Source organism: Callithrix jacchus, chromosome 17 (genome assembly GCF_049354715.1).
Source record: "Callithrix jacchus isolate 240 chromosome 17, calJac240_pri, whole genome shotgun sequence".
Lineage (NCBI taxonomy): Eukaryota > Metazoa > Chordata > Mammalia > Primates > Cebidae > Callithrix > Callithrix jacchus.
In genome coordinates, this window is record NC_133518.1 from 15,854,723 (window position 1) to 15,869,028 (window position 14,306).

The 14,306-nt window shown below is 40.1% G+C and overlaps 1 protein-coding gene across 12 annotated transcripts in view; it reads left to right on the forward strand.

Moving 5' to 3' along the window:
- TNIK (TRAF2 and NCK interacting kinase) overlaps positions 1–14,306 on the forward strand; it is a 416,471-nt gene that overhangs the window by 264,258 nt on the left and 137,907 nt on the right. For all 12 annotated transcript variants that reach the window (XR_013528405.1, XM_035278926.3, XM_035278927.3 and 9 more), the window contains exon 4: positions 1,951–2,076. Coding sequence is in view for 11 of the 12 variants with exons in the window: in XM_035278926.3 (XP_035134817.1) it covers positions 1,951–2,076 (126 nt within the window). In the remaining variant the exon portion in view is untranslated. The remainder of the gene's footprint in view (positions 1–1,950; positions 2,077–14,306) is intronic.

A 14,306-nucleotide genomic window follows, 5' to 3' on the forward strand; every position in this document is an offset into this window, starting at 1 on the left:
TATGCACCACAGTAAGACATTGGAGGTGTGCTGTACGGACCCTTCAACAAGTTGTAGGCCCGTGAAGGTCATTCTCTCCATGACCTGCAGTGAAGGCGTCGGGAGTTTCTGATGGCTGCGGAGAAGAATAGGTCAGCAGCGTGCCTTCCCCATCTCACTCCTTGACTCCCTTCCCCGCTGTTCCGGCCACGTGCTTCTCCTAAGCTCAGCATCCCAAGCATAGTTTCTATTTTGAGGTTACTAGTCTTCAGCTTAGTTAAGCCATGTGATATGTAACATGCTTTACTTTCTGCGGTTTGCAAATCCCCTTTGTTTTTCCTGAAGCTTATTTTAGTAAATAAGCATGGTCAGCAAATGTCAGCACTTCACTATTCTCACCCTATTCTTACTGTTCCTTCTAACATCTAACATCACTAATGCTGTTCTAGGCATTGGGGTCTTTGCAGGTATTCATTTTTTTAGTCGCATTTATTCACAGACACTTTGCTTGGTGCTAGGCATGTTACAGAGAACAAAGCAGGCAGGATTCCTGAGTTTACGGTTCTTCCGGACTGTTAAGGAGAAGATACCTTAATCACGTGATAGATGTGGGTGCAATTATGATAGGTGCTACAAAGGAAAAGATCCGTGATGATTCACAGCTAGAACTAAATTGGGCAGACCAGGGAGCTTTGCTGGGGAAGGAACTACAGAGCTGAGATCTGAAGATCTGAAGAGGAGAGCTTACAATATATGGAGAAAAGAGTCAAATCATGGGACAATCATGGGACATACCTCCATACCGACGTCAACAAATACAGCAAGTATGTGAAGGAGTGTAGGGGCCGTGACCAGATGCAGTGGGGGGACTTGACATTGCCTGAGAGAATTAAGGAAGAGACCCCGGTAATGTCGATTAAACTCAATTAGAAATGGCGAGAAGAAACTATGTGAACAAGAGGCGGGGAAAGACGACAGCACACGAGAGACTGCGTGAAGTCCCAGTAACACTGGCCGGAGGCAGTGCAGCTGGAGGGGAAGAGGGACACGGGACACTGTGGGTGGCACTTCAGGTCATAGTAATGTCACATCTTACACTCAGGGATAGTCATAGCTTACTGCTGCATCTAAAAAATTATCCTGGGGTAGAAACTTCTTTCCCCAACCTCAACAATAAAGTGCTCCTCTGCAGTCCAACCCATGTGTAGGCATCAAGAAAATGAAATGATGGGAGGTTACACCATCTCCACCAGCACTGCCAGGACCTCTGAAAAGGGTCCAGGTTGGTGGACGCCACGTCCAAATTCACAGTGAATGAAACCTGAATATTAAGAAACTAACTCTGTAAGAGAGTTGTCTCTTTTTACATCCTCAGCACCACCACATTGCCCCCTTTCTTTTCTTTCTACGCTGAGTTTCCTGAAGGTGAGGTGGGGACTCCTGCTTTGTGAACTTCCTTAGATCTAGAGAACTTAGCTTTGCCCCTTTCCCATCTGACTTTCATCGTCTTCAGTCAGGTACTTCAATGAAAGGAGGCTTCAAAGAAAATGAACCTAACAAAATTGAATTCTGAGAGCCTATGGTTTTAATATTTTTCACTTTCCTCAATCTTTCTCATACCAGATAGAATCAGTAATGCATACGTGATGAATGCAGTTCCCAGAGGCCCGCAGTGAATTTTATCTCAGTAGTCTTTCTACAGCATCTCTTCCAGGTGAAGAGATGAGGGGTTGTTTGGGGCGTTTTTGTTTTCCAACAGATTGTGCTATGCCTCTTTGTTGTGCAAACAGAAGACTCTCTTGGACCGTCAATATGTTATCTTTTAGAATTGTTCTTTGCATTCATATGTAATAATTATGCTCATTTGTTTACCAAGGAAGAAAAAACTTAAGCATTTAGATTGTGTTGAAGAACAGAATGTTACAAACAACAATGGATGTTCATGAGAATTTTCATGTTGTTCTCATACAGGATGAAGAGGAAGAAATCAAACAAGAAATTAACATGTTGAAGAAATATTCTCATCACCGGAATATTGCTACATACTATGGTGCTTTTATCAAAAAGAACCCACCAGGCATGGATGACCAACTTTGGGTATGTAGTGCTGTCCATACGGCTTTATATAATGAAGAACAAACAGGGCCAAATGATTCTCTTTTCTGTCCTCAGGACTAGATTTGATTAACTCCTTCTTTAACCCTTCGCCACCATAATGTCCATAACATAGTGTTTTCAGGGTTTTCTCCCATTTCCTTAAATACCTGTCTTTTCAGTATCTCTAAATATTCCTTCTATCCCTTAATCTGGATCATCCCCAAAGCCAATTGTTAAGTTCTCTGTTTTGTTTTCTTTTTCCCACTAACTGACAAAAATAAAAACACAATAAAATTGTAAAATAAACACAATTTTATTGTGTTTTTGTTTTAGGCAAGCTGCTATTTACATTTTATGAACTGTATCATTTATTTTGCTTCTTTGAGTTAGGTATTATTATTTTCCTAATGTCTTGAATAATGAAATTAAGGTTTAGAGAAAAATGAGTAAACTGTTTCAACGTCAACATAGCTATCGGTGATGGAGCTAGGATCTAACCAAGCTCTGTGAGATTCCTTGTCTATTACTAATGTGTGGGTGACTCTGAAACATGAACGTGAACTCTGTAAGTAGAATCTCTAATACAGTGTCTGGTACCAAGTAGGGACTCTGCATAGGCTGTTCTCCTTTCGTGTTTCCCTGGTCCACTTAGCTATGTGCCCCCATCCTTTATCTTTGACAGTCGAAGAGGCAGCTCTCATTGGCTGTCCCACCCTGAGTTTACTGTGTTTGATACCAAACCCTGTCGCTGCCTCTGCCTAGTCCAGATTGCTTTTTTCTCACCTTGCTGGTTTCTGTCCTTGGAACTTTTATTCACTTAGTCCTTCAGCAAGATTATAATGCTGTGTTGATTTGGCCTTCCCTTGCCAATTTTATAATCACGTCCCTAGTACAGGCCCATTCAGAGGAAGCCTGGACCTTACAGTGGCTTCCTACTTGTTGATCTACTTCTCTTTCACACTTTCTCCTTCCCTCTACCCTCCATCCTTCTGTCCCTCCTTCCCCTCTTCCTCTCTTTCAATTTCTGTTCATCCCACCTGTTGTTGTTATATTAATGCTTCTAAAAATACCTTTTTTTTTTTTTTGAGACGGAGTTTTGCTATTGTTACCCAGGCTGGAGTGCAATGGCACAATCTCGGCTCACCGCAACCTCCGCCTCCTGGGTTCAGGCAATTCTCCTGCCTCAGCCTCCTGAGTAGCTGGGATTACAGGCACGCGCCACCATGCCCAGCTAATTTTTTGTATTTTTAGTAGAGACGGGGTTTCATCATGTTGACCAGGATGGTCTCGATCTCTTGACCTCGTGATCCACCTGCCTCGGCCTCCCAAAGTGCTGGGATTACAGGCTTGAGCCACCACGCCCAGTCCTAAAAATATCTTTTTAACTACTTACCATCTTGCTCATTTTCCAGAGGTTTTGTATGTGCCTAACAAAAAAATTTTACCACATTAGCAAGAGCTTACTATATGCCAAGTACCGTGCTGAACTCTGTAGAGCTAGTAATAGCTATTTCATGGAGAATTCCCAAAGTACTCAGTGTTAGGTAGAAGTAACTCTCTTAATGCATCAGACATTTCCAATCCAGTGGAGAAGACAGAATATAGACACCGAATGCAGTCATGCAATCAGTGACCAAAAAGGATATAAAATTGTTAGCTTATAAAACTAACAAGATTTTCATGTCATTTAATATGAATACTCAATCTTTGGAAATGAAAAGAACTGTTGGAATTTTTTTTCTCCATAAGACTCATCCAAATGTAAAAGAAAAATAATTTGGGGGTAAATGCATTTTATATAGTTTATGTGATTCTGAAAAAGTTACAGTGAGGTTTTAATTGTGGCCTCTGAATGTATAACACATGTAAATATGAAGATTAAACATATAAAAGTAGTGAGAGAAAATAAATATGACTAGTCCTAAAGAGAGATATATGACAACAAAAGAATCCATCATAAAATAGAATTTTGATATAAAATAGAATTTTTATGAACTTGGCTATATACATTTTTTAAATGTCTTAACAAAAAAGTAAAAATGCAAATAACTGTGTAAAAATATTCATTTATATATAATGTGCAAAGAAATTTCATAACCTTCAGAAATGAAGCATTTTTATAAATCAATAGGGAAAACATGAATTACTAATAGGAAGATTGAGTTAAGGAAAAGGTTACAACCGAAAAAGTAAGAAATATCAATTACCCATAAAGATATTTTTTAAAGGTTATCCTTACTAACAGTATAAATCCACAAGAAAACAATAAATACCATTTCATGTCTAGTAGATTGGTAAAGATTTTTTTTTTAATGATAATGTCCAAAATGGACACTCATATCCACTGCTCATGGAATGAACACTGGTTCAACTTAACTCAAGGGCAATTGGCATGTGCACGCACGTGCACACACACACACACACACACACACACACAATCTTCCAGAGCAAGCCCCTTACTTTTGACTCAGTATTTCCACAGGCAGAAATGCCTCCTAAATAAGGTCACTTATTTAGGTAACTACATAAAGATATATTTAGAAGTTAACCAATAGGGAATCACTTAAGGATACTTCAGATTATTAAAATGATGTAGCTATACATTTATAAATGGATAAGCATTGACAATTGTAGTCAGGGCTGGACATGGTGGCTCACGCCTGTAATCCCAACTTTGGGAGTCCGAGGTGGGTGGATCACTTGAGATCAGGAGTTTGAGACCACCAGTGTGACCAACGTGGTGAAACGCTGTCTACTAAAAATACAAAAAAATTAGCCAGGCATGGTGGTGGATGCCTGTAATTCCAACTATTCCAGAGGCTGAGGCAGGAGAATTGCTTGAACTCCGGAGGTGGAGGGTGCAGTGAGCTGAGATCACATCACTGCACTCCGGCCTGTGTGACAGAGCAAGACTGTCTCAAAAACAAAAACAAAAAAAAGCAATTATAGAAGGACTTTAACAAATCTTTTGGAGAGGTTATAACTAAATACTGTATGTTTTTATTTTTGTGGAAAAGATACACATGTAGTGACATGCTGAAAATATCTGAAATAATGCATACTAATTGTGTTGAAAATATTTATTTTGAGGTAGTAATTTTAGTAATTTAATTGTAAAAAACATGTTTCTTTTATACCTGCTTTTTCCCCCCAATCTTTCTCTTTAATACATTTTTTTTAGAGACAGGGTCTTGCTCTGTCCTCCAGGCTGGAGTTCAGTGAGTGGCACAGTCATAACTCACCGAAGCCTTAAATACTGGAGCTCAAGCGGTCCTGCCGCCTCAGCCTTCTGAGTAGCTCAGACTACAGGTGCATGCCACTATGCCCAGCTAATTTATTTATTTTTTGTCTCACTTTCTTGCCCAGGCTGATCTCAAACTCCTGGCCTCCAAGTCACTGAACCTGGCTTGAAATTTCTCTTAAGCTCAGCATCTGAACCCTTTCTGCTGCTTTTGTTACTGCTGCCACTGGGCTGTCCTTGATCCTTATAAACTCCATCCACTCTCTGAGGGCAAGGATTGTGTCTTTTGCTTCTCTCTGCAGCATTTGGAAGGTACTGGGTAATATGATGCTGACAAAATCATTGGTTTATGAATGAAAATTATATTGTTAGAACAAAACCTGGTTGCAGCAGGTACTTTTGAAAGTTCAGTTTCCCTAAGCCCTGAAGATTCAACAGGTTATGACAAGGTGGCATGAATTAAGTTGTCTTCGTGTTTCCAAAGGATTTCTACATTGTCAACAATTTAGCATTTTAGCAATGACCCTGAATTGCCAGAAGCTGCAGCAGATGACGCATAGAGAATGATACCTGTTATCCCCCAGTTTATTATCAGCAACCTGGAAAGTCCCCCTGTGCTCCCTCTCAATCACTGCCACCCCAAGGAAAACCACTATCCTGACTTTTTTCTCCCAGTTCTATTAAAATACAATCAACAAATAAAAATTGTATATTGGCCGGGCATGGTGGTTCATGTCTATTATCCCAGTACTTTGAGAGACCAAGGCTGGCAGGATTGCTTGAGCCCAAGAATCCAAGACCAGCATGGGCAACATAGTGAGACCTCATCTCTACCAAAAAAATTAAAATTAAAAAAAAAATTTTTTTAAGAAAAAGAAATTGTATATTGTTGGTGAGGATGTAGAGAGAAGGAAACCCTTGTATACTGTTGGTGGAAATGTAAGTTGGTACATCCATATGGAAAATACTATAGAAGTTTCTGAAAAAATTGGAAATAGAACTACCTTATGATCCAGAAATCCCACTTCTGGGTATATGTCCAAAAGAAATAAAATCAGTATCTGAAAGAGGCATCTGAGCTCCTGTGTTAATTGCAGGATTATTCATAATACAAGGAATGATAGCTGTTTTAAAGTTGTCTGTAGAAAGGTTTTTTTCTTTGGTCAGGTCTATGGTCCTGAATTAAAGCAATAGTATAGCTCTAGAACCACCTCTCAGCTTATCCACCTGAGTTAGGACAGCTATTTCTAGATGAGCTACACCCGACTATTAATTTCGTTCATTTTGTGATATGGGCCGGATAGGATAGTTGGTTTTCATGTTAAGCTGAATTATTAAAATTAGGGTGTTTATTTACAAATCAAAGGTTGAGGGAAGGAGTGGGGGTGGTCAAGCAGGACTTGACTCATTTTTACCTTTTTCCAGATCCTGAGATGTTTTAAGCTGGAAAGAGAATTAGTCACCTTAGACTTTGCTGGGTCCTAGTGAAGTTAATTGACTTTCCCAGGGCCTCAAAACGAATTAGTGGATGATGCAGGACCAGAATGCAGGCATCCTAAAACGTAACACTTCAGCTTGGTGGGAAGTTCTGTGAAAGCCCCTGGAAGTTTTTTTTAAAAATGAGCAGAATCTTTGGTTCATTTTCAGGTAGGTACTTGGAGAAAGCAGCAAGCCTGCTGGCATCTGAATGGTGTTAATGGGAGGTACTGTACTCTGGAAATGAGTCACTTCCCAGTAGTTCTCACCCTGGCCAATTGCTCTTGTCATGGAGATGGCTGTTGTCGCTGGGAAGCAGGAGCCTGATGTGTTTGTGTTCATTTATTTATTCGCCAGTCATTATTAATTCATTCTTCCATATATATATATATATATATATATATATATATATATATATATACATACACACACACACACACACATGAGAACATGTATTTTCCATATGCATTTATGGATAAATGAAAAGTCACTCATTTATCTATATATGTATATTTATCATATCATATATATACATATATACACATATATGTATACATATCAAGCACTAGCTAGACACAAGGCACTCTTCCAAGCACTCAGAATATGACAGTGAACAAAATTTATCAAAGTCCTTATTTTAATGCAGCTTACATTCTTGCTGTAGACTAAGAACAATAAACATAATAAATAAGACAATTACAGAGGAAGCTAGACGCTGGTAAGTGCCTGCTAGAGTATTAATGGGGAACGCGGGTAAGGGTTGCAGTGTATTATGGACTAAACATTTGTGTGCCCCAAAATTCATATATTGAAATCCTAACCCTCAGTGTGATGGTATTGGGAGGTGGGGCCTTTAGGAGGTGATCAGGTGATAAAGACGGAGCCCCTATAAATGGGATTAGTGCCCTCATAAAAATAATGCAGAGAGCTCCGTTGCTGTGTGTCTGAGAAGTTAGCCCTCTGTAACCTGGAGCCAGGTCATGCAGGGCTTTGCAGACCATTGGAAAGACCTTGGCTTTTACTCTGCATTAAGTGGGAGAGCCATGCAGGATTGTGAAGGTGGAGTGAGGGGAATGGGATCTGACCCACATACTGAAGGGGTTACTTCGGTTGCTGGATTGAGAATAGGCCAGCTGGGTCAAGGAGAAAAACAGGACAGGAGTTAGGAAACTGTTTCAGTAAGTGAATCCCCTTTCTTTTTTTTTTTTTTTTTTTTTTTTTTTGTGAATCCCCTTTCTGAACTTGGATCTACAAGTAGTGAGCAGTTCCAAAATGGACCGCATGGGGAGGAATTTTGCCGGCTTACTCCACTTTGATTAAATGCAATTAACTGCAGCTGACAAAATGTGGGCATTACAGCCCCTATATTCTGCCAGGTGTGAAGGACAAAGGGCCTAGCACTTGTCAGACTTGTGTCTATGCAGTGGGCTGCTCTGACCATTCCCTCTGGCAATTGTCCAGTAGCTTCTTTGTTACCGAAGATGAAGATAAAAGCTATGGAAGATCATGAGGGCAAAAACGTCATTTCTTTTCCTAGCTGCTCTTCTTCTAAGGGATGACAAATCAAGAAAGAACTAGGAAAAGGAAAGACAGAAACACAATAGTTAGGAAATTAATATCAGATTACAATGTTGGTGGAAACACGGTCATAGAATAACAGTATATACTTATTCCAAGGCCTCTGACTCACTAAATTTGGGGCATTCTGTGTTAATAAGAACAGTGGTAGGTAATATCACCTGCTTATCATGTGCCAAGGACTATACTTGTTTACCTTGTCATATTATCTTATTAGATCTTTGCAGCCATTCTGCAAATTAACTATTATCCCTACTCTGCAGATGAAGGAAACTAGGCTCAGAGAGTTCAGAAGTTTGTCCAAGGCCTTATAACAAGCCCGTGATGAAGCCAGTATGTTAGCTAACCCAAGCTGTCCGATTTAAGAATCAAGCCCTGGGCGGAGCGCGGTGGCTCACACCTGTAATCCCAGCACTTTGGGAGGCCGAGGCGGGCAGACCACGAGTTCGAGAGATCGAGACCATCCTGGCCATGGTGAAACCCTGTCTCTACTAAAAATACAAAAATTAGCCAGGCGTGGTGGCACGCGCCTGTGGTCCCAGCTACTCGGGAGGCTGAGGCGGAAGAATCGCTTGAACCCAGGCAGAGGTACTCGGGAAGCTGAGGCGGAAGAATCGCTTGAACCCAGGCAGAGGTTGCAGTGAGCCGAGACTGCGCCACCGCACTCCAGCCTGGCAACAGAGTAAGACTCTGTCTCAGAAAAAAAAAGAATCAAGCCCTTAAACCCTACAACTACACTCTTCTCCTTTGTTCATGAAAAATAGTTGTGGTATCAGAAGTTAATGTTCTAAATAGGACTGAAGCTTTATGTTTAAATAAGTTTAGTTTGACTTCACCTTTAATCTGTATTCCTCTGTTTACCCAATATCCAAAGAGGATAGTAAGACCTGTTAGCTACTAATAAGAGTGCTGTACACTCTAAGAAGTCCATTTTGAAAAGTGCATTAGGCGCTCTGGGAGTGTTTTATCAAATGATTGCAAAGGTCATAGATAGTTGATTCTTTGTACTAATGGTATTTTGTTAGGATTACATTTATATAAAAATATTATGAATTATATAGAGGCATGGCCTAAAGAAACCAAAAGCAGCACTTTCTAATATTTATTCCCTATATTTGTACTACATAAAATATCCCCCAGATATTTACTTTGCTGTGGCCTGAGGACAGGTTTGCATATATCCCACTAGCCCGTGTATATGCTGTTTCAGGTGTCTGATTGAATTATAATCTGTTCCAATCCTATCAGTCTTGTTGTAGATAAACTCTTGTTTAGCACTAGCTCTTTGTGGAAATACAACTACTTCTGATAATGGCCAAGCAATTCTCCTTTATCAACTGCTCAGGGTCTAATCCGGATATCAAAAAGGAGAGCCCTTTCAATAAAGATTCCGATCTCTCGGAAACAAGGCAAGCTCCGACACACAGCATCTCATTCTGCGGCCTATCAGTGATGAGAGGCTCTCCATTTTGCTGCATGCCTTTCAGATACCGGGAGAGAGTGAGAAGTACTGTTTATTAAATGGACTAATTTCTCAAAAATTAGAATGTGAACTCACACATACTTTGCTGTCTTTTTTGATATCACCATAATACAGGACTAAAATATCTTATAACAGGAATTAAATTTGTAATCATCTTCTGATATGTAGGATGGTTAAGTAAGATAACAGATTTTTGCCCTGTAATCGCTCAGTTAGCTATTCATCAGGCTTTAACACCGTACACTTGCAGAGCCAAGAGTTAAGAAATTATACTGTGTGCATTTTAAGGAAAAAGATCTGAACAGCCTGGTAATCTGGAGACCCAGAGTCGAGCCTCAGTAAAGCCAGTGTCTCTGCCATTTGGGTTCTACCTTAAAAAATGGTAATGTTGGACTAGCTCTTAGTTGGCAAACTGTCAGCCTGGAGGCTAAATACTGCCACAATAAATATGTTGAGTTGGGTTCACATAAGGTAGTTGTGGTTTAATTATGCCAACATTAGAAAAATTGAACAGTTTCACAGAAAAGTCTGGATTCCTTGAAAAGTTTTAAAAAATCAAATGATCTAGAAATATTGGGTCTGAAATTTCAAATAGCAGCAATATGTTAGAGCAGTGTACCAGCTGTTTAGAGGGCACCTGTCATTGCAATTTGTACCAGAGACCACAACATCCCCTGTCGTCTTCCAGACATACTCAATTTCATGTATTCACGTTACTTGCCCAGCCCTGTGTAAGATCATCTCAGAGAGAGATGTTGAGATGAACTAAGAAACACCCCCATTAACTACCCATGAAAGGTCCTTTTCAGAATCTGCACTGATGTAGGCCACAACTCCTAAACCTGATTCTGCTGTGTTTTGGATTCACATTGCTATAGCATCTTGGCTATACATCCCCACTTCAATTTTCATTGTCTTAACATTGAAATGTTAGGGACTGCAGATAATGCCCTCAAAAATGTAACTACCCTTGTGTGAAGTCTGTAGGAAAAAGAAATGAACCACTCATGGCTGAATCTTTTGAATAACTATCTTTTGTTAGTGCTGGGTATCAGAAACGAGGCTTTTAAAACTTGTTTTGATTAGTGTTTGTTACTTTTTTAAATAAAAACTCCTTTCCTTCAAATACAGAGTCGAGGTCCCTTTTCTGGAGAAGTTATTTAGTCTTGTTATTTGTGAGCAGAAATTTTCAAAGGTTGAATTTGACAAATTGAATTCGAGTTTGGCATATACCATATATATGCCTAACACGGTTAGAGAAATTATTGTAAACAGTCTCCCAGCTTCAGAGCTGCCACATTGCAAGACCTATGGAGACACAAGGTAAGTTACACAGATGCAAACAGAGCCAAAGTTACACAGAACTTAATACGTTGCAAATGGTTTGAGTTGAACTTTAATAGAGCCATTTTATGAATTAATGGGGGATTCTTTGATAAGAATGTGAAATTGATACCTTCTTTTGTCCCAAAAATTTCATTTGAACTTTGTTTAAACTTCTTTTCATCTAAGCAAAAGGAAGACTTTATATGTACCCAAAGTTATTTTGCTAATGGTCCATATAACCCTTCTGATTCCTTTTCACAGATAAATTTTGAGCCAAAGTTTATGATCCTATTTCATGTTGCATTTCTCAAAATCCTCAGCAATCAAGGATTAGTCCTAAATGCTCTAAAGCTAGCAATTTCTTTTCTTTTCCTATTTTCTTTTTTTTTTTTTTTTTGAGACGGAGTTTCGCTCTTGTTATCCAGGCTGGAGTGCAATGGTGCGATCTCGGCTCACCGCAACCTCCACCTCCTGGGTTCAGGCAATTCTCTTGCCTCAGCCTCCTGAGCAGTTGGGATTACAAGCACGTGCCACCATGCCCAGCTAATTTTTTGTATGTTTAGTAGAGACGGGGTTTCACCATGTTGACCAGGATGGTCTCGATCTCTTGACCTCGCGATCCACCCACCTCGGCCTCCAAAAGTGCTCGGATTACAGGCTTGAGCCACTGCTCCCGGCCCCCTTTTCCTATTATCAACCTGTCTAGAAACTGGTTCACCATTCCTCACCACACATTCTTCTATTTGGGTGTAACATTCTGACATGCAGAGTTGCAAATTTCTTCAACCTTAAAGTTATCTTCTATGATTGGGTCTTTGGACAAAATTGACATGTAGTGACTTAGTCCTACCCGCCCCCCAAAGAAAAAATCTGCGGAAGATTTTGCATGCGTACTGTGGAATTTGAGTCCAGACACCAAATATAAGATGCAGCTAATGTCCTTAACATTTCCTTGAATGCTCTCATGCTGACTCTGGGTTTTCCGTCTGTTTAGACATAGGCGACTTGAGCATTTGGAGTGGGCCTGTCCTTTGGGCAGACTTCTTGTTGCTAAAGATACTAGTTGGCTCAGTATTTTCAAACTGTCCTTGTCATTTTCAAGGCATAGAGTTGTTCACTATCCAGAGCTTTATTATAAAGTCTAGGATACTTCCCATCCTTGGGACTCATCTTTTTATCTTTGGAAGTCTTAAAATTTACAGTTTAAGCATTCTCTTTTCAGTCTAAAAATATAATTTAGAAACCAAGAGCTTTTTTTTCACATACTGTACATGCTAGTTTAAAAATGAATGCAAAAGGCCATTGAAGTTGCTTTTTCAAATATGAAGTTCCCAAGATTTGCTTTATTTTAGTTGATTGAAAGATACATGTATTCATATGTATACTAATTTTTGTATTTTGTATTTCTCTACAGACATTTTATATTTTGAGACTTAAACTACCTTTTGCAAATAAAGCAGCCTTCTGTACCAAAGTTACTGAGCTTGGACTCTGTTTACACCATCGTAAATATGCAGACGAGATCTGTGGTTATTTTCAGCCACACATGGTGAAAGTACTCTCTGCCTCATTGATGTTTCCAGGTTAAATCTTTGCAGAATTGTGTTCTTGGAAGTTTCTCTTTCCTATTAGTTTCTTAGGGTGCCCTTTAAACTGTTTGGTGCAAACTCTTCTCACTTTAGAGAGACCTTTATCTTCCCGCTTGCTCCTCTTCCTGCCCCCTGCCTCCAACCTCTCCTTTTACTGTAAAAGAGAAGCGATCTGTTAGTAGCCATTTATTTTTGTGGGTGACCGACTAGTGACATTTAGGAGGAATTAGTTCCTGTCAAGGAATTCTTGGTATTCTGGGTAAGTATCTGCAGTTTTAAAATACCATCCTAAGACTTTGTTTCTCATTACAGGAACTTAAAAACCAATAAGCCAGCAAGTGAGTGAATACTTTAGGGGCCCCAGGAATCATCCAAACCCTGGACTGCCTTTGAGAATAAATCTTTTTAGATTCTTTTAGAGGCTATTAGGGCTAGAAAGGGAAGTTTAGATGCGGATCACATCTGGTGATTCCATGCTGAAGGCCCCCTGTCTCTTGTGAAGAGACAACCTCAGTGCTGACTCAGGATTCTGAAATGTCTTCTGGGATCAGCCAAGGCTGAAGACTCTTTATTTAAATATTGTCCTGGAGAGGGGAGAAGCACAGGAAGGCATACTAAGTAGCCCCCTACCAACCTCTAAGAGAAAACATCCTACTTAGCAGAAATGTGACAACTGACAAAAACAGCTGACAATTAACCATGAGAATTGTGAAGTGTCAGAACTCTTTGGTTTTTAAAAACCAACCTTTGTTACTCAGACAAAATAGTTACCCATGTCTAAATAACCCAAGCAATTCCTTTCTCTGATAAATTGGCTGCTTCATGCTATTCTTTTTTTTGGACACCTTCTCCAGGACGAGGCCTCGTCCCTACCCTGCCCCCAACCACCTTGAACTTGACCTTCCTTCTTTCTTCTCTAGTGGCATGCATGTTTATTTCAGTTTCTGACCCAGTTATTTATTTAGGCAGTGTTGAGTTAAAATTTCAAATATAAGATTCTTTTAAATTCCCCCACCCCCATTACCACTGTCTTCCAAATAAAAAGATCCATTGCCCTGGAGTGCACCATCATGTCTTCTTGCTATGTGGTACAAACTTGAAAAAGAGACAAGTCTGTAATCCCAGCACTTTGGGAGGCCGAGGCCAGCTGATCACAAGGTCAAGAGATCGAGACCATCCTGGCCAACATGGTGAAACCCCATCTCTACTAAAAATACAAAAATTAGCTGGGCGTGGTGGCATGCGCCTGTAGTCCCAGCTACTGGGGAGGCTGAGGCAGGAGAATTACTTGAACCTGGGAGGCAGAGGTTGCAGTGAGCCAAGATTGTGTCACTGCACTCCAGCCTGATGCCTGGTGACAAAGTGAGACTCTGTCTCAAAAAAAAAAAAGACAAGTGTCGCTGGTGCCCTTTCATTAATAGAGGTTTTAGAAAAATGTGCCCAGTGCCTTTTACAAACATCTTTCAGCCCTGTCTCTTCACCCTCCAAGCCAAGTGGACATAAGGGAGGTATTGATGCTATCTTCCATGTCAGAAAC